The sequence below is a fragment of the Arvicanthis niloticus genome, chromosome X (assembly GCF_011762505.2).
Source record: "Arvicanthis niloticus isolate mArvNil1 chromosome X, mArvNil1.pat.X, whole genome shotgun sequence".
NCBI classification, from domain to species: domain Eukaryota; kingdom Metazoa; phylum Chordata; class Mammalia; order Rodentia; family Muridae; genus Arvicanthis; species Arvicanthis niloticus.
Genome location: NC_047679.1, coordinates 11789427 through 11802725, shown reverse-complemented (window position 1 = coordinate 11802725; position 13299 = coordinate 11789427). Strand labels below are relative to the sequence as shown.

Sequence of the window (13299 nt, the reverse complement as noted above, 5' to 3'; positions counted from 1 at the left end):
GTGGTGCATGCCTTTAATCCCAGCACTTGGGAGGCAGAGGCAGGCGGATTTCTGAGTTCGAGGCCAGCCTGGTCTACAGAGTGAGTTCCAGGACAGCCAGGGCTACACAGAGAAACCCTGTCTCGAAAAACCAAAACCAAACAAACAAACAAACTCCCTACAAACCGTTTTATACAATAGGGAACTTTGAACATTGTGGGATACATGTTGATACCTTAGGCTTATAATAATGTGATGAGTTCATTTTAAAAGAATCTGTCTGTTTTCAAGACAGCTGTTGAATAGAATGTATGTCCACGAATTGACTAAGAGCAGTCACACAATGAGGGTGTGGTATAGGTAGGTGAATACATTACTCAAAGAAAGTAGATCATGCCTTTGTAACATCGAAGCTGAGTTATTTGTACACAATAGTTTGTTATGCTGGTCTCTATGATCTTTCTTTTTTCCATAGCGAAATATGAAGGCAAAGTTGCAAAACAGAAGAGTCTCAAAGGTATATTAGCACAAAGAATGACAGCCCTCAGGCTGTGTAAACGTCTTTTGCTGTGAAGCAATCGTTAACCTACATCAGAGGAGTTATTGAGATTCCACACTGCCTGCATAGCAGCAGTCATGTGCATTTTGAGCTCACAACAAGGAAAATATAGGGGTTTTGTTGTTGTTGTTGCTAAGATTGCTTTCCACAGGGCCAAGCAAGAAAATTTCTGGTCTAAACTTACAACTTAGAAAGAGCTTAGATGAAAATTCCATTTCAAATAGTAGGTCACTCTTTTCTGTCCATTTTAATGTCGTTTTATTTTTCCTATATGTCCAACTTCTTTTTTTTATTACCCTTTTGTTATTTTTAAAATTTTTTCATACAATATATTTTGATAACATTCTTTCTCTTCTCTCAAGGCCTCCCAGATCCTCCCCTTCCTCCCTACACACACACACACACACACTTTCATGTTCTTTCCCTCTTGCTCAAAAAGAAAGAAAGAAAGAAAGAAAACTAAACAAAACCCAACAAACCATAACAAGAAAAAGCACACAAAAATACGGAATCCATTTTGGATTAGTCAACTACTACTGAGCGTGAGGCCTTCCCTGGAGTGCAGCTTATATGCCCAGTGCCACTCCACTGGAGAAAACAGATTTCCTCTCTCCCTGCAGGCACTAATTGCAAACAGTTTCTTAGTTATGGGTTGGACTTTGTGCCCACCTCCCCTGCCCTGTGCTGGAGTATTTTTTTTTCCTGGCTTGAATTTGTGCAGGTCTTTTGCTATCACAGTCTTGGTGAGTTCATGGCACCACCCCTGTTGTGGAAGACATTGCTGGAAACTCTACTGAGGCTTGCTGTGGGTAGGTGGGGGGTTATTTAATGGTGGGAAGGGTCAATATGAGAACCTCAGTTTTAAAAAGATACAGGGGAATTATTTTTTAAAAAGATGTTTTCGGTGTAGCCGTTAGAAAACACACGTAAATGTGTAAAAATTTTAAATTACATAAAACAAAGTGTTTCTGATCAATAAACTATTTCAGTAAATTTGAACACCTTTGAGGCCAATTTGAGAGAGAGAGTTCTTTCCTTGTAATGCTTCAAAACCCGAAAACAAATATTCTTCTTGCAGATTTTTTACCATTTATTTATTTATTTATTTATTTATTCACTTTACATCCTGATTGAAGTCACCCCTCTCCTCCCTCCCGGTGCCCCCTCAGATGGTCCCTCCCCCACCTCCACCTCCTCTTCTTTGAGAAAGGGGAGCCCCTCTCCCGTACCAATCCACCCTGACACCGTAGGACCGGGCATATTCTCTTCCACTGAGGACAAACAAGGCAGCCCAGTTTTTAAAAGTATTTTATTTCAATTTCCTTTGAGGGTAAGTAGCAGTGTTTTTGCTTTTTACATTTTTCATCAACCTTTTTGAGTTTGTATATGGACTGAAAATAAATACCTTACAGCTACGGTTTCTGTCTCTAAGTAACAATTTCGCTACTGTTCTTTTCCTGCTTGTGAGATAAGCATTTCAATGCTTTTGGGTTGTACATTTTTTTCCTATTTGATAAGCTTTTCACTTGCACCACTTTTTATTAGTCTCTGATATTATTTTGATACCATATGATCTTGTGTCAAAATTGAGGGTATGAATTTCCACTTGGATATATTTGATTAAATTTTTAATCCTGTGTGGCATGTTTTAAGCTTTGTAAGTCATTTCTGTTTATATAGGTTGATAATTGTATGTATTTCAAAATGGGGGATGATTTATTATTCTTTTAGATTGTAAATCTAATTTCCATAATAAGTTAATTGTTCCTACTCAGTTTAGAAGTGCCATCAATCTGCAGTTTCTTTTGTGGTAAGAACATTTAACTTGAGGTCTACTCTCAGAACAGTTTCTAAATGTACACTATCGAGCTGGTAATTCAAGGCACCATGCTCCACAGTGAATCTCTAAAACTTAATCCCATTGCCCCGTGAAACTGGACCCACCCTGAAGAGCAGCTTCACATTTCTGTGCCTGTCCCAGCCTCAGTCAACTACCTGATTATTTTACAATCCCCATATAAGTGGAATCATATTGTATCTGTCCTAGAATTAGCATAATGTCCTCAAGTTTCATCCTTGGTGTCACACTTTGCAGTACTTTTTCTATTTCAACCATGCAGCTGCCAATTCGTGATCTTCCCGCCCAGCCACCAGTGTTAGGATTACAGCTGTATGCCACTGGGGTGTGAGGTGGGGGGGGGGGGGGCTGGGGGAGGGGGAGCTCACTTACATAACTAAGGCTTGCCTCAAACCACAATTCTCCTGCCTCCACTTCTAAAATACTAGGATTACAGATGTACACCACCACACTCAGCTATTCTGTGTTCTTTGTTAAATCTTTCATCTGGAGTCTCGCTCCTCTGTCTCCACCACCAACAAACATGGCAAATGCAATATGGCCTGCAAATTATCTCTCCTGCTTTAAAAAAACGCACCCAGTGGCTTTCACAACTTGTTATTGCACCTTTTCTCTCAGAATTTATATTTTCAAATGTTACTTTCTTTCTCAGAAATGTTCCCTCGCTCTATATACCTAGGCTTGTTCTATTTTTGATTGCCTTTATCACTTCCAGCAGGGCGGGGTTTATTAAACGTAATGCTTCTCGGTCCAGGGATATTATGTTTTTGCTTTGCTTCAAAATTGAAGCTTTTATCTAATTTGGACCCGTTTTGCATCATGAAAGACTGGTCTCAGAGGGTCAGGGTCAGGGATGCAAGCCACTTTCTAGGCAGGCAATAATTGGTTGCAAACTCTGTAATTGGCTTGATAAACATCTTTTCTGATCATTTATAATGTGCCTTCCATTATAATAGAGGCTAGAAAGCCAAGGGCTCTATTACTTCTCTGAAAGAAGAAAATGTATGTAATTTAGGTTCTGCTAATCAGATATACTCATGTGAAAATTACCTTTCAAAATGCAGTCAAGCAGGGAGACGCGTGGCTTCCATCTTGCCACTGTGGTTCTGAAGTAACAGATGTGATGGTGCCAGTTTCCACCACTCCATATCACAGCCGAGATAGTATGTTTCTCAAGCCAAAAGCGGTCACAGGAGATTCCTAATCTCGGGGTTTAGGTTTAGATGATTTGATCCTGCACACAGCTGTCAGGAGAGAAACCGTTCTGCTTCCCAGTGGTGGCAGAGGTGTCCTCCTGCTGTGAAGGTTCTTTTAGCCGTCCCACGCCTCCCAATGACTTTGAAAGCAACAAATTATTTGTGTTAAACGTATATGATGTTATAATGACTACAGTAATTTGCTATGTGCAACTGAAATTTGATTTATGTGCTAATCAAAATAAAGTCCTTACAGACATCACCATAGTCTCCCTTCCAACAACTCCCTCTTACTTTGAAGAACACACATTAATGCCTGTGAGGTACATAAACTTTTTTGCATGACCCACAAACCACAGATGACAGGAAAGGAGTTTATTCTGTGATAACGGAGAAACTCCTTTCTCCGGGCAATTTGAGTCCCTTACTCTCAATAAAATTTGCTCTTAATCACACACAGCATCTTTCCTATCAGAATAAAATGATCTAGTAAAAAAAAAAAAACCCTCACTGTTCTTTGCTAAATACCCAAGTATTGAGTGTAAAAGGAGAAAAGAGTGACGGCGACAAATAGAATGTATAGATTATTTTTAGAAAGACGTTGAAAGAACAATAAGCCACAAAGTAACTTTACTTTTGGCTACTTTATTGGGTTCTTTTTGCTGCCACCCTTCCGATCCCCCAGCATAAGGTAAGCGAGAAAGGTCAGAGGGGGAAAGGGGGTATTGAAATCATTAGACTACTTCTTAGGGTCGTCTTGTTCCTTGGGGCAAGTTTGATCTTCATCCTCGGGATTTCTCCGACTGGCAATCAGCAATCCAGCGATCCAGCCAGCCGCAAACAGTAAACAGCAGCCAGCAACAGCAACAATCAGCAACAAGCAGCAACAGCAGCAGCAGGAGTAGCAGCTGCAGCACGGGCAGGGGCGGCAGCAGCAGCAGCAGCAAGGCGAGCAGCAGCTCTTTGGAGGCTTTCGTGGCTCCGACATTTTTACAGCCTCGGGAGAGTCCGCGGAACTCCGAATGTAAACTGCCTTCAGCTGGCAAAATCACGCTCCTGCCAGAACACGACAAAGACAAATCAAAGTTAGCTGCGGTGGACACTGAAGCAGTCCCAAACCCTCCCACACCTGGGATTGAAACAAAAACATATTCACATAACATTTCTGTGGTTTTTGAAGAAACCAAAAACCTCAAGACACCACCAAAAGTACCTGGCCTGAGGGTGTGTTAGAGAGCTCCAGCTCCTTGGGACATCTGAAACTGCACCCTGCTGTAGAAGAGTCAGTCTGCGAGTCCTCCTCAGAGTGAGCAATTTCTAGCCCGCGCTCTGGCTTGCTTTGCATTCTCACCCCACCCCTAGTCCATGGACTGTGACCCATCATTCAGAGAATGTGAAATACACACTCCTGGGTAAAATGCCTTTGTTTGCAACACTTGCGGGTCTTAGCTAAAGACCTATCAGCATGTGAGGATCTTGGGCAGTCCAAAGAGAAGTATGCAAAGAATGGTAGACCATACAGATGAGGCGCAACTGCAGAAACAGCACTTCCCTGAATGTGTGCCTATTCGGCCCTTCATCGTCTCTACATCACCGCAGCTGCTTTTCTACCTTTGCGTTGCACTTTCTAGTCTCTTATCAACCATGTGTCTATACCAAATATTTTCAGACCCCCAAATTCCTAAACACTCTCCACACACACCCCCCCCAATTGGAGCCTTGACCAAACTTGGTAAAGTAGTCCTCCACCTCCACCATCAACCCAGGAATTGTTTCTACAAGGTTTCGCTTTCTGTTATTATTAGGTTTTGAAAATCAGTGTACAAAGTAGTAGATTTTATTGAGTTGTTTTTATATACACTTGGTTCTATTGATCCTCTTCTCCCACTCTTCTCTCTCACTTGCCTGCCCCCTCTTCTTGGTCCCCTTCTTCCCCCCAGTAGACCCTCTGCATGGTTTTCTGAAATGTGTTTCAGAGTTGGAAAGTTTGGAGAAGCAAAATCCAAGAGCGTGAATTAAGTGTGAAATTAATGATTGGTTAGGTAGGTCTCTGATACTTCCCCATACTGGTTAAGGTAACAAATGCACTGTCTCTCATAGCAGATAAAACACGATACAACTCAAAAACAAACGAACAAATAGCCCCTGGCAGTGGTGGCACACTGCCAGTACTCGGGAGGCAGAGGCAGGCAGATTTCTGAGTTTGAGGCCAGCTTGGTTTACAGAGCAAGTTTCAGAACTACACAGAGAAACCCCGTCTCAAAAAAAAAAAAAATCAGGAAAAAAATGATAGAAAAACTTCACTGGGGTACAACAATAGATGTTTAATTCTTCCTCTGTAAAACCAGATTTAATTGTCTTGCCTGCCAGTGAATGCCCCACTTTCTCTAGACCACCTCAGTATTTCTCCCCCCCCCCATTTATAAGGCAGAAAGAAAAGCACACTATTAAGATGGCACAACCATTGTAGGGGAGAAGTCATGTAGTAATTCTGGTGCTCCAGTAGTCGCCTGCATGAAAGCAGTGTGGTGAGCATCGACAACCATAATCTGTTGCTAAGCACCTGCTCCTAGCAACCATCTCGTGCCATAGCAATGACAAGTGAATCTTAGAGACTGAGCCATCTCAGATATGCCACCTTTCTTTTTCAAATAAATGATTTCCAAATAAATCATAGCTAGAAATAAAATTTCAGATCTTATCATGAAGCAATATTTCTTCAAAATAAATTAGAAATGTATTTTTCTATTGTCTGGATATTGGCCCTAAATGTAAAACAGGCTGACCTCAAACTCAAAGGTCCTGCTGCCTCTGCCTCCCGAGTGCTGGGCTTAAAAGTGTGCACCACCATGCTGGACTGACCACTGGACCTTTGCATATAAACAATGCTCTCTCATTTACACAAGAGTCTCTCTTCTTCTGACCTGCAACCTCTGATTTTCTCCAGATTTAAATCTTGCTCTTGTTCAAAGTTACTTATAGACAATCCTTTCCCATCTGCTACATGGACATTCTAGGGCTACAAGAAGATTTCCTAGGGAAAGATGTACTAGGGGAACTGCCTCAGCAGAATCTACCTAAAAGTCCTCAGATGTCATTTCTTCTCCCAAGGATTCCTTTCCCATCTCCAGTGATCCCCCTCTTCTTCACTCTCCACACCATTTCTCAAACAGCCCCACCATCGGGCAGTTACCCAGTTCCTCAAAACCCCTCTACTTGCTCTTGCTGGGACATTTCAACTTCTTTTCCTTCTTCCCATCTGCATGTATGCTCTATCCACTACTGAATATTCTCTTCAGAACTGGGATCATTAATTAATTTTATTGAAGTTGATAACTTTGCAGTAACCCTCCCACCAACAAAACAGAGAAGAAACATTTTTTTTTCTAAATGCTCTGTTTAGTGGACTTAGTCCTCTCACAAAGTTACATTGTGTTTGATCTGATTTCTCAACATAAGCATTATGGAATTCTATCAGCTCATTTGTAGGGGACCACTGCGTCTGGGGGAGTCTATCTGTAGAGGTCATTAAACTAGACATTGTCAGGTGAAAAACCGGGAGGGGACACACATTACAGATCGAATGAAATATAAAAATACATCTGACATATTTTTGCTGAGAGCCGCTCAGCCAAGGTGCCTCTCTCCTTCCAAGTGACCTTCACTGCCGGACACTTGAAACTCGTCACCCCACGCATGGAAATATACAGACGCACAGTGGTTTACTCCAGCTTTCAGAATCAGATGGCTACACAGTTCCAGTAGGTAAAACAACTCTAGGTTGGGACACATTTAATGCCTTACTTAATGGATGAATTAACTAACTAATGCCATGCTGGGGACCGAACTCAGCTTGTGTGTATGTTAGGCAAGAAAGGAGCACATGAGCCAGCACGTAAAGGGACATACTGGGCTTGCACAACAGACATTCCCTGGCCACATTCTTTCCTGTTGACGGCCAAAGGAGCATTCCTAAGATCCGGCTCTCCCCAAACTGCCATAAAAACAGGAGATTTCGGGAAATGTCCACAAAGGAGAAAAAGACCAGTAAATCTCCCTCTAGAAACTGGATTAGTTCGGTGATAAAGTAGGGCTCCAAAGGGCTGTTAGATAAGAGGCTAACCTAACTAAAATAAGCAACTCTTTTCAACTCCACATTCCACTGAAGAATACCATTGGTAGCTTGGCCTGGGCCTTTGTAGGAATACGTACACCATGAAAACGGGCAACTAATATAAATCACGATTTTCTTCCTAAGAGTGGATGCCTACTGCTTTTAGAAGAAAAGAAAAGAATTCGGTATGGCAGCACTTTTAAGCCCAGCCTAGGCAGACTGATGTTTGTGAGTTTGAAGTCAGCCTGGTCTACAAAGTGACCTCCAGGACTCGGACTCGATTTCCAGCACCAGAGAAATCCTGTCTTGAAAAACCAGAAAGAGGAAGGGAGGGAAGGGGGGGGGAGAGACAGAGAAACAGAGAGAGAGAAAGGAGATATCGGCTATACCTACTGATTTTTCCATTTACATCATCCATAGTTGTGGTCTTCTAGTCATAATCACCCCATCCCCTACCCACTCGTGCCTCTCACAGCTTATATGTATAAATTTTTATTCTGCTCTACAGATTTACAGTGGGCCCACTCGTACTATGTAAAGTGGAAAGTGGGTTACAACTGTACAAATTAAGCCCAAACAACACCAGATGATTTTACAACAGAACAAAGGAAATCCAACCCCACCTTCTGTTGTCCTTCTCAGGACAGGTCAAAGCTACTGAGAAACCTATTGTGTCCAGGTGCTTCAGATGGATTTTCTCTTTCATGTTTTGTAACCATTCTAGGACCTGGTGACGCAAGACTCTAAGCAGAAGGCTAAAGGAAACATTAGGGTAGAACAGAATATGAAGCCTAAAGCCCACATTTATAATCACTTCACTGTTCTGTTACCAATGCATTTATCAGGCATCGGGGGTAATCAACAGGACTGTGTGGGAAGACAGAAAGTGCTTGGGGACTGCTGTCCTCCCTTGCCCAGCCTCAGTCTATTATACTTCAGACAGCGTGTGGCGAGAGTGCTGAGGAAAAAAAGCCAGCTGACGCGTGGGATTGCCAAGCAACAGCTTATGAAACGAATTCAAACCATGGCAACCAAACACTGCAGACCCAGCAATAGCTTCATTTCATTTACAAGAGTGAGAGGAGGGCTTTATCAACAACAGATGAGATAAATGAGTCGCAAGCGCACGGAGTTGTCCTCGTCACCATTGCCACCGTTATTTTCCAGCACACAAAGCCAAATTATTTATGAAAATTATTCCTTAACACAAATACAGAATTAAGCTCCATGTTATGCTATAGAAACTGTAATGTGCACATATTCTTGGAGCAGGGCAGGGCGGCGAAGTACCCACTACCCTAAATCTCACCTAATTACTCTTTATTTAATGGATCTATTCATTTGCAGGAGGAGGAAGGGTAACACATGAATATGTCTCATTTAAAAATCAATTTCTGCAGAAAGCACTTTCAAATTCATGCTGTTCTCTGGGTAATTTTTTTCCCACTCCATAGGCAAGAATAGTATGGTGTGGGGATTGCAAACGTGTTTTCATAGGGCACACAGCTAATAAAACACAGATCGTGATTCCCTCCTGCTAAAACCCTTTATGTATCAGGACGGCCTGATAATTATATCACACTCTACCTCCTCTCCCTTAAAAACTGCACCCATGAAACACCATTTAGTACATTCCAATTCGCTTGTTGTTCGGAGAGATTCCTTTTGGCCTGATATACATCTCTGCAGCCAGGGTGGGCTTTGAACTATGCTAGAGAGCGCTCCTAGGTCAGTTTTATTTTATTTTTTTCTCTAGTGCTCATGGGAACGTCCCTGAAATTCAGAGTGTTGTTACATTAAGAGTCACAAAGTGTTCGTGGTGCTACGAAGAGATTACGTATCATTGAGTTAGTTGTTTTAATCTGTCCTGATTCTGATGCCTCATGACTTAGTCTTGACCAGGCTCTCTCCCACAAAAAAAAAAAAAAAAAAAAAAAAAAAAAAAAACCAAACCTGGAAGAACCTGACATCTCTCGTGAAGGACATCTGACCCTAGAACAAATTGTTCTGATTGTAGATGTGTTGAAACATTCTGCTTATTTGTGATCTAAACATTGTGCCTTTCTCACGGGAGAACTCACGGCTATTCTAGCAATGGGAAAAAGAGAATCTTCATCAGCAAGTCACCATCAAGGCAGTGGGGTGTGGATTTAGGGCAGTAGCCCTAAATCGATTTTGCTGAGGACTCTTAAACAAACTCTCACTCTTTATGAACACAGCACGTGTCTCTGGCTTCCAGTGGCTTCCACTCCATCACATCCGTGTCGGCCTTTCATGAACACCACAGATTACCTTTATTTTCTCCATCCCAAGGTCCAGATGAAGATAACTAGGTGGAAGGTGGAGACCCCCAGGACACACTATTGTGATATTTAGAGATGAAAAGGAACCCAAATCCATTATAGAGAAAGAAAAGGAGGGATCGAGGGAGAGAGGGAGGCAGGGGTGGAGGGGTGGAGGGAAGGAGGGAAGAGATTCTCTTTAATTTTTCAATGGAGTCTCAAATGCTGATTGAAGCCCCTTAGCCTTAAATGTCACTAATATTCCTGGCTCCCTATAAGGTCTCTCTTCTGTATGGGATGTTCTCCTTGTCTGGGATGGCTCCAAATCCCTTTTGCAGGCTACATATATCTCTATGCTTCTCTATTGGTCCTTATTTCTTTGAATTCAAAAGGCCTAAAATCTTATATTTTAATTGCAGTTCTATTTTCCAAATTTCCTTTTGTGACTTAGAACTTGGGATCTCTGATTCTATTACAGCATCTGCTGAAATATCTCTACTCTGAGTCAGGAGCCTTAGGCCTGTTGTGACTGTAGCAGAGCCAGGAGAGAAGGACAAGCTGGAGGCAGAGGTGACACACAAAGGCTAGTCATTCACAATAGCACACCTTCATAAGATGAAAGAGACATAAGGTTTTTCATAAAGAGATTAAGAGTTCATGAAATGCCAAGGCAGCCAGGGGCAGTGGCACCACCAATAATCTGAGTAAGACCCTGTCTCAAAAAGCAGAAAGGGCCTTCTGACTCTCCTCTTATTTCTCCTCTAAAAGGAAGCTCCATGAAGGAATAGAGAATTCTAGTCTTGGTTTTACAGATGCTGCAGTGTTTTGCACACTGGCCACAGTGATTATCTTACACATGTCTTATATACATTCTCTCATTTAAATCTACAAAACATTAAGATGATGCTTGGAAATATTAGAGAAGATAAAAATTACAAAAAATAATTTGCTCATGGCATATAAGTAAGAATTTTTGGTAGACTATATTTTCTATGAGTGCCTATACTAATAATCATCGTCATATAACCACTTCCTTAACCTTCTTCTCTTAACAGGGTTTTGAAGGGAGAACAGACAGCCCCGCCCAGTCTCAAAGTTCGAGTGTGTCTGTCATACTGGAATTTGGTAATAAGGTGTTTTTGTGGGCTGAGCCCTGGGTCCAAGTTTCTATTAAATCAACACATACATGCATCTTTCTTTCCATATGCCAAAGACTTACCACAACAGCCTCAAAACCATTACCTTTTGAAATGTGCCCTTTCTTGGGTCTCCACTCAAAGCTGTCTGTATCTCGATCCCCAGAGCCTTTTGCTTCCCAATGGCAGAAGGGATTTTAAAGATGTAACTAAGGTTAAAGAACTTGAGATGGAAGAATTACCCTGGCTTATCTGGGTAGGCTCATTCTACTCACATAAATTCATGAAAGGTGGGAGACCCTTTCCCAGGGGAGACTAGAGATGAGACCTGAGAAACAATGGTCTGGTTTTGAATCTGAAGATGAAGCCACAAGTTAAGGAATGTGGTGACCTCCTGAAGCCGAGATCAGAATGGCCAGTGTGCTAACTGTTGCAGCATCTGTAAAAGCAAGAGCAGAACTCTCCATTCCTACATGGAGATCTAGAATTCTATTTCTACATGGAGCTTCCTTTCAGAGGAGAAATAAGAGAAGAGGCGCAAGGCCATTTTTAGGGCCTCCCTTCCTTATTGATAAGGAAATAGACTTCTGGCCTATAATCCCAAAAGACTTGAATTCTGCCAAACAGCCTAAGCAAACAGGAACTAGAGGCCTAGCACCTCAGAAAAGACTGTGGCTCTATCAACACCTGCATTTTAACCCAGGGTTACCTTTCTGACCTGCTGGACTCTAAGATGATAACACTGTAGACCTTAAGCCTCTGGGTTTGAGGTAATTGAAAATAGTTCGGTTAACATAGATTTTGTTTGTGGTTTCTAAAGACAGGGTATCATAGTTCAGGCAGGCCTTGGATTCATGGTCTGCCTGACCCAGCTGCCCAGATTCTGGGGTTAGAAAGCATATGCTTGGGATAATTTGTCAAAGCAGAAATCCAAAATAATATGGCACCCGACATGTCCTCTAAATGAGCAGGGTGGTTCTGGTTTACTGTGCCTAACCAATTTGTAGAAACCATGTACCCTACAATGCTTGCTTTCTTCTGAGAGCCTGAGATTTGGTGTGTGACAGGCAGTGGTTGATTAGTAAGCAGTCTCCAGGAACAACCTTGTGCTCTAAGCCTTCTTGGATAAAATATACCACCTAGGTAGTGTGCATTTTATTCCTAAGAAAGGGTATATTAGTATGTCCCCTCAAAAGAGGAAAAGTCCATAAGGAAGCCTGTGCATAGATTTCTCCAGACCCTAAGTATTTGCCCCCATTGGTCTTATTGGACACCCTTTTGCTATAGTAAAACCTGAGTCATGAATGCAAAGATACACTGAGTCCTATGAGTCCGTCTAGCAAATGCACTGACTATGTGGGCTGTCTTGAGTCCCCTATTTCAGTCCCAATATCCCCCTCTGGTAGGAAACTAAGCTAAGGTCACCCCCATAGACTCCTTGTATCCTCTCCCATCCCAGGCCTCTAGCTAGTCACCAGAGATGCAGCCTCCCCCCCCCCCCCGGTTCCCATTCTCACTCCCAGGCCTCTCTCACCCCCCTTCTCTCCACATCTAAACGTCATCCCTGTTCCCCTCCTTGCCTCCTCTCCTACCCAGTTCCCTCTCTCCATCCACCTTTTTAGTTTCCCCTTCTAAGATCCGCGCATCCTCCCTCAGGACCTCCTTAGTACCCAGTTTCTTTGGGCCTGTACATTGTAGCATGGTTATCCTGCATTTAATGTCCACTTATAAGTGAGTACATACCATGCAGTGTCCTTCTGGCTCTGGGTTATCTCACTCAGGATGAGATTTTCAAGTTCCATCCATTTAAAATAATGAGATCACAGGCCACATTTCAAGTGACCAGTAAGTTCCAAACCGTTACAGTATATAATATCTGAAGGAGACTTTATGTTCTATGTCTCACTTGGGGTTAGTGACAGAGGCATGAGACGCAAGCATGATTGGCTTTCCTGTTGCTAAGCAACAGTGATTTTTTTCCCCCAGAACAGGAACTGAGTGCAAACAGGAAGTGCCATATTCCACCAAAGCTCCACTGGCTCCCTCTAGTGGCCATTTAGCAGTCACAGCCAGAGCTAGAGATAAGGTACCTGCTCAAATGCCAAGGCTGCAGGCTCGGCCATCCCCCTGGATATAAAGTTCAATGCCAACAGGATTTCAGATGCAGCAACACCA

The 13299-nt window shown here is 42.4% G+C and overlaps 1 protein-coding gene across 1 annotated transcript; it reads right to left on the bottom strand.

Moving 5' to 3' along the window:
* Nucleotides 1–4221: 4221 nt before the first annotated feature.
* LOC117694790 (uncharacterized) lies at nt 4222–13083 on the bottom strand. Its single transcript, XM_034485775.2, has 2 exons — nt 12868–13083; nt 4222–4648 (listed from the first exon to the last, which is right to left on the bottom strand). Exons 1-2 carry the CDS (start codon nt 12924–12926, stop codon nt 4375–4377), a joined length of 333 nt encoding a protein of 110 aa, XP_034341666.1. The 5' UTR covers nt 12927–13083; the 3' UTR covers nt 4222–4374.
* Between the last annotated feature and the right edge of the window lie 216 nt (nt 13084–13299).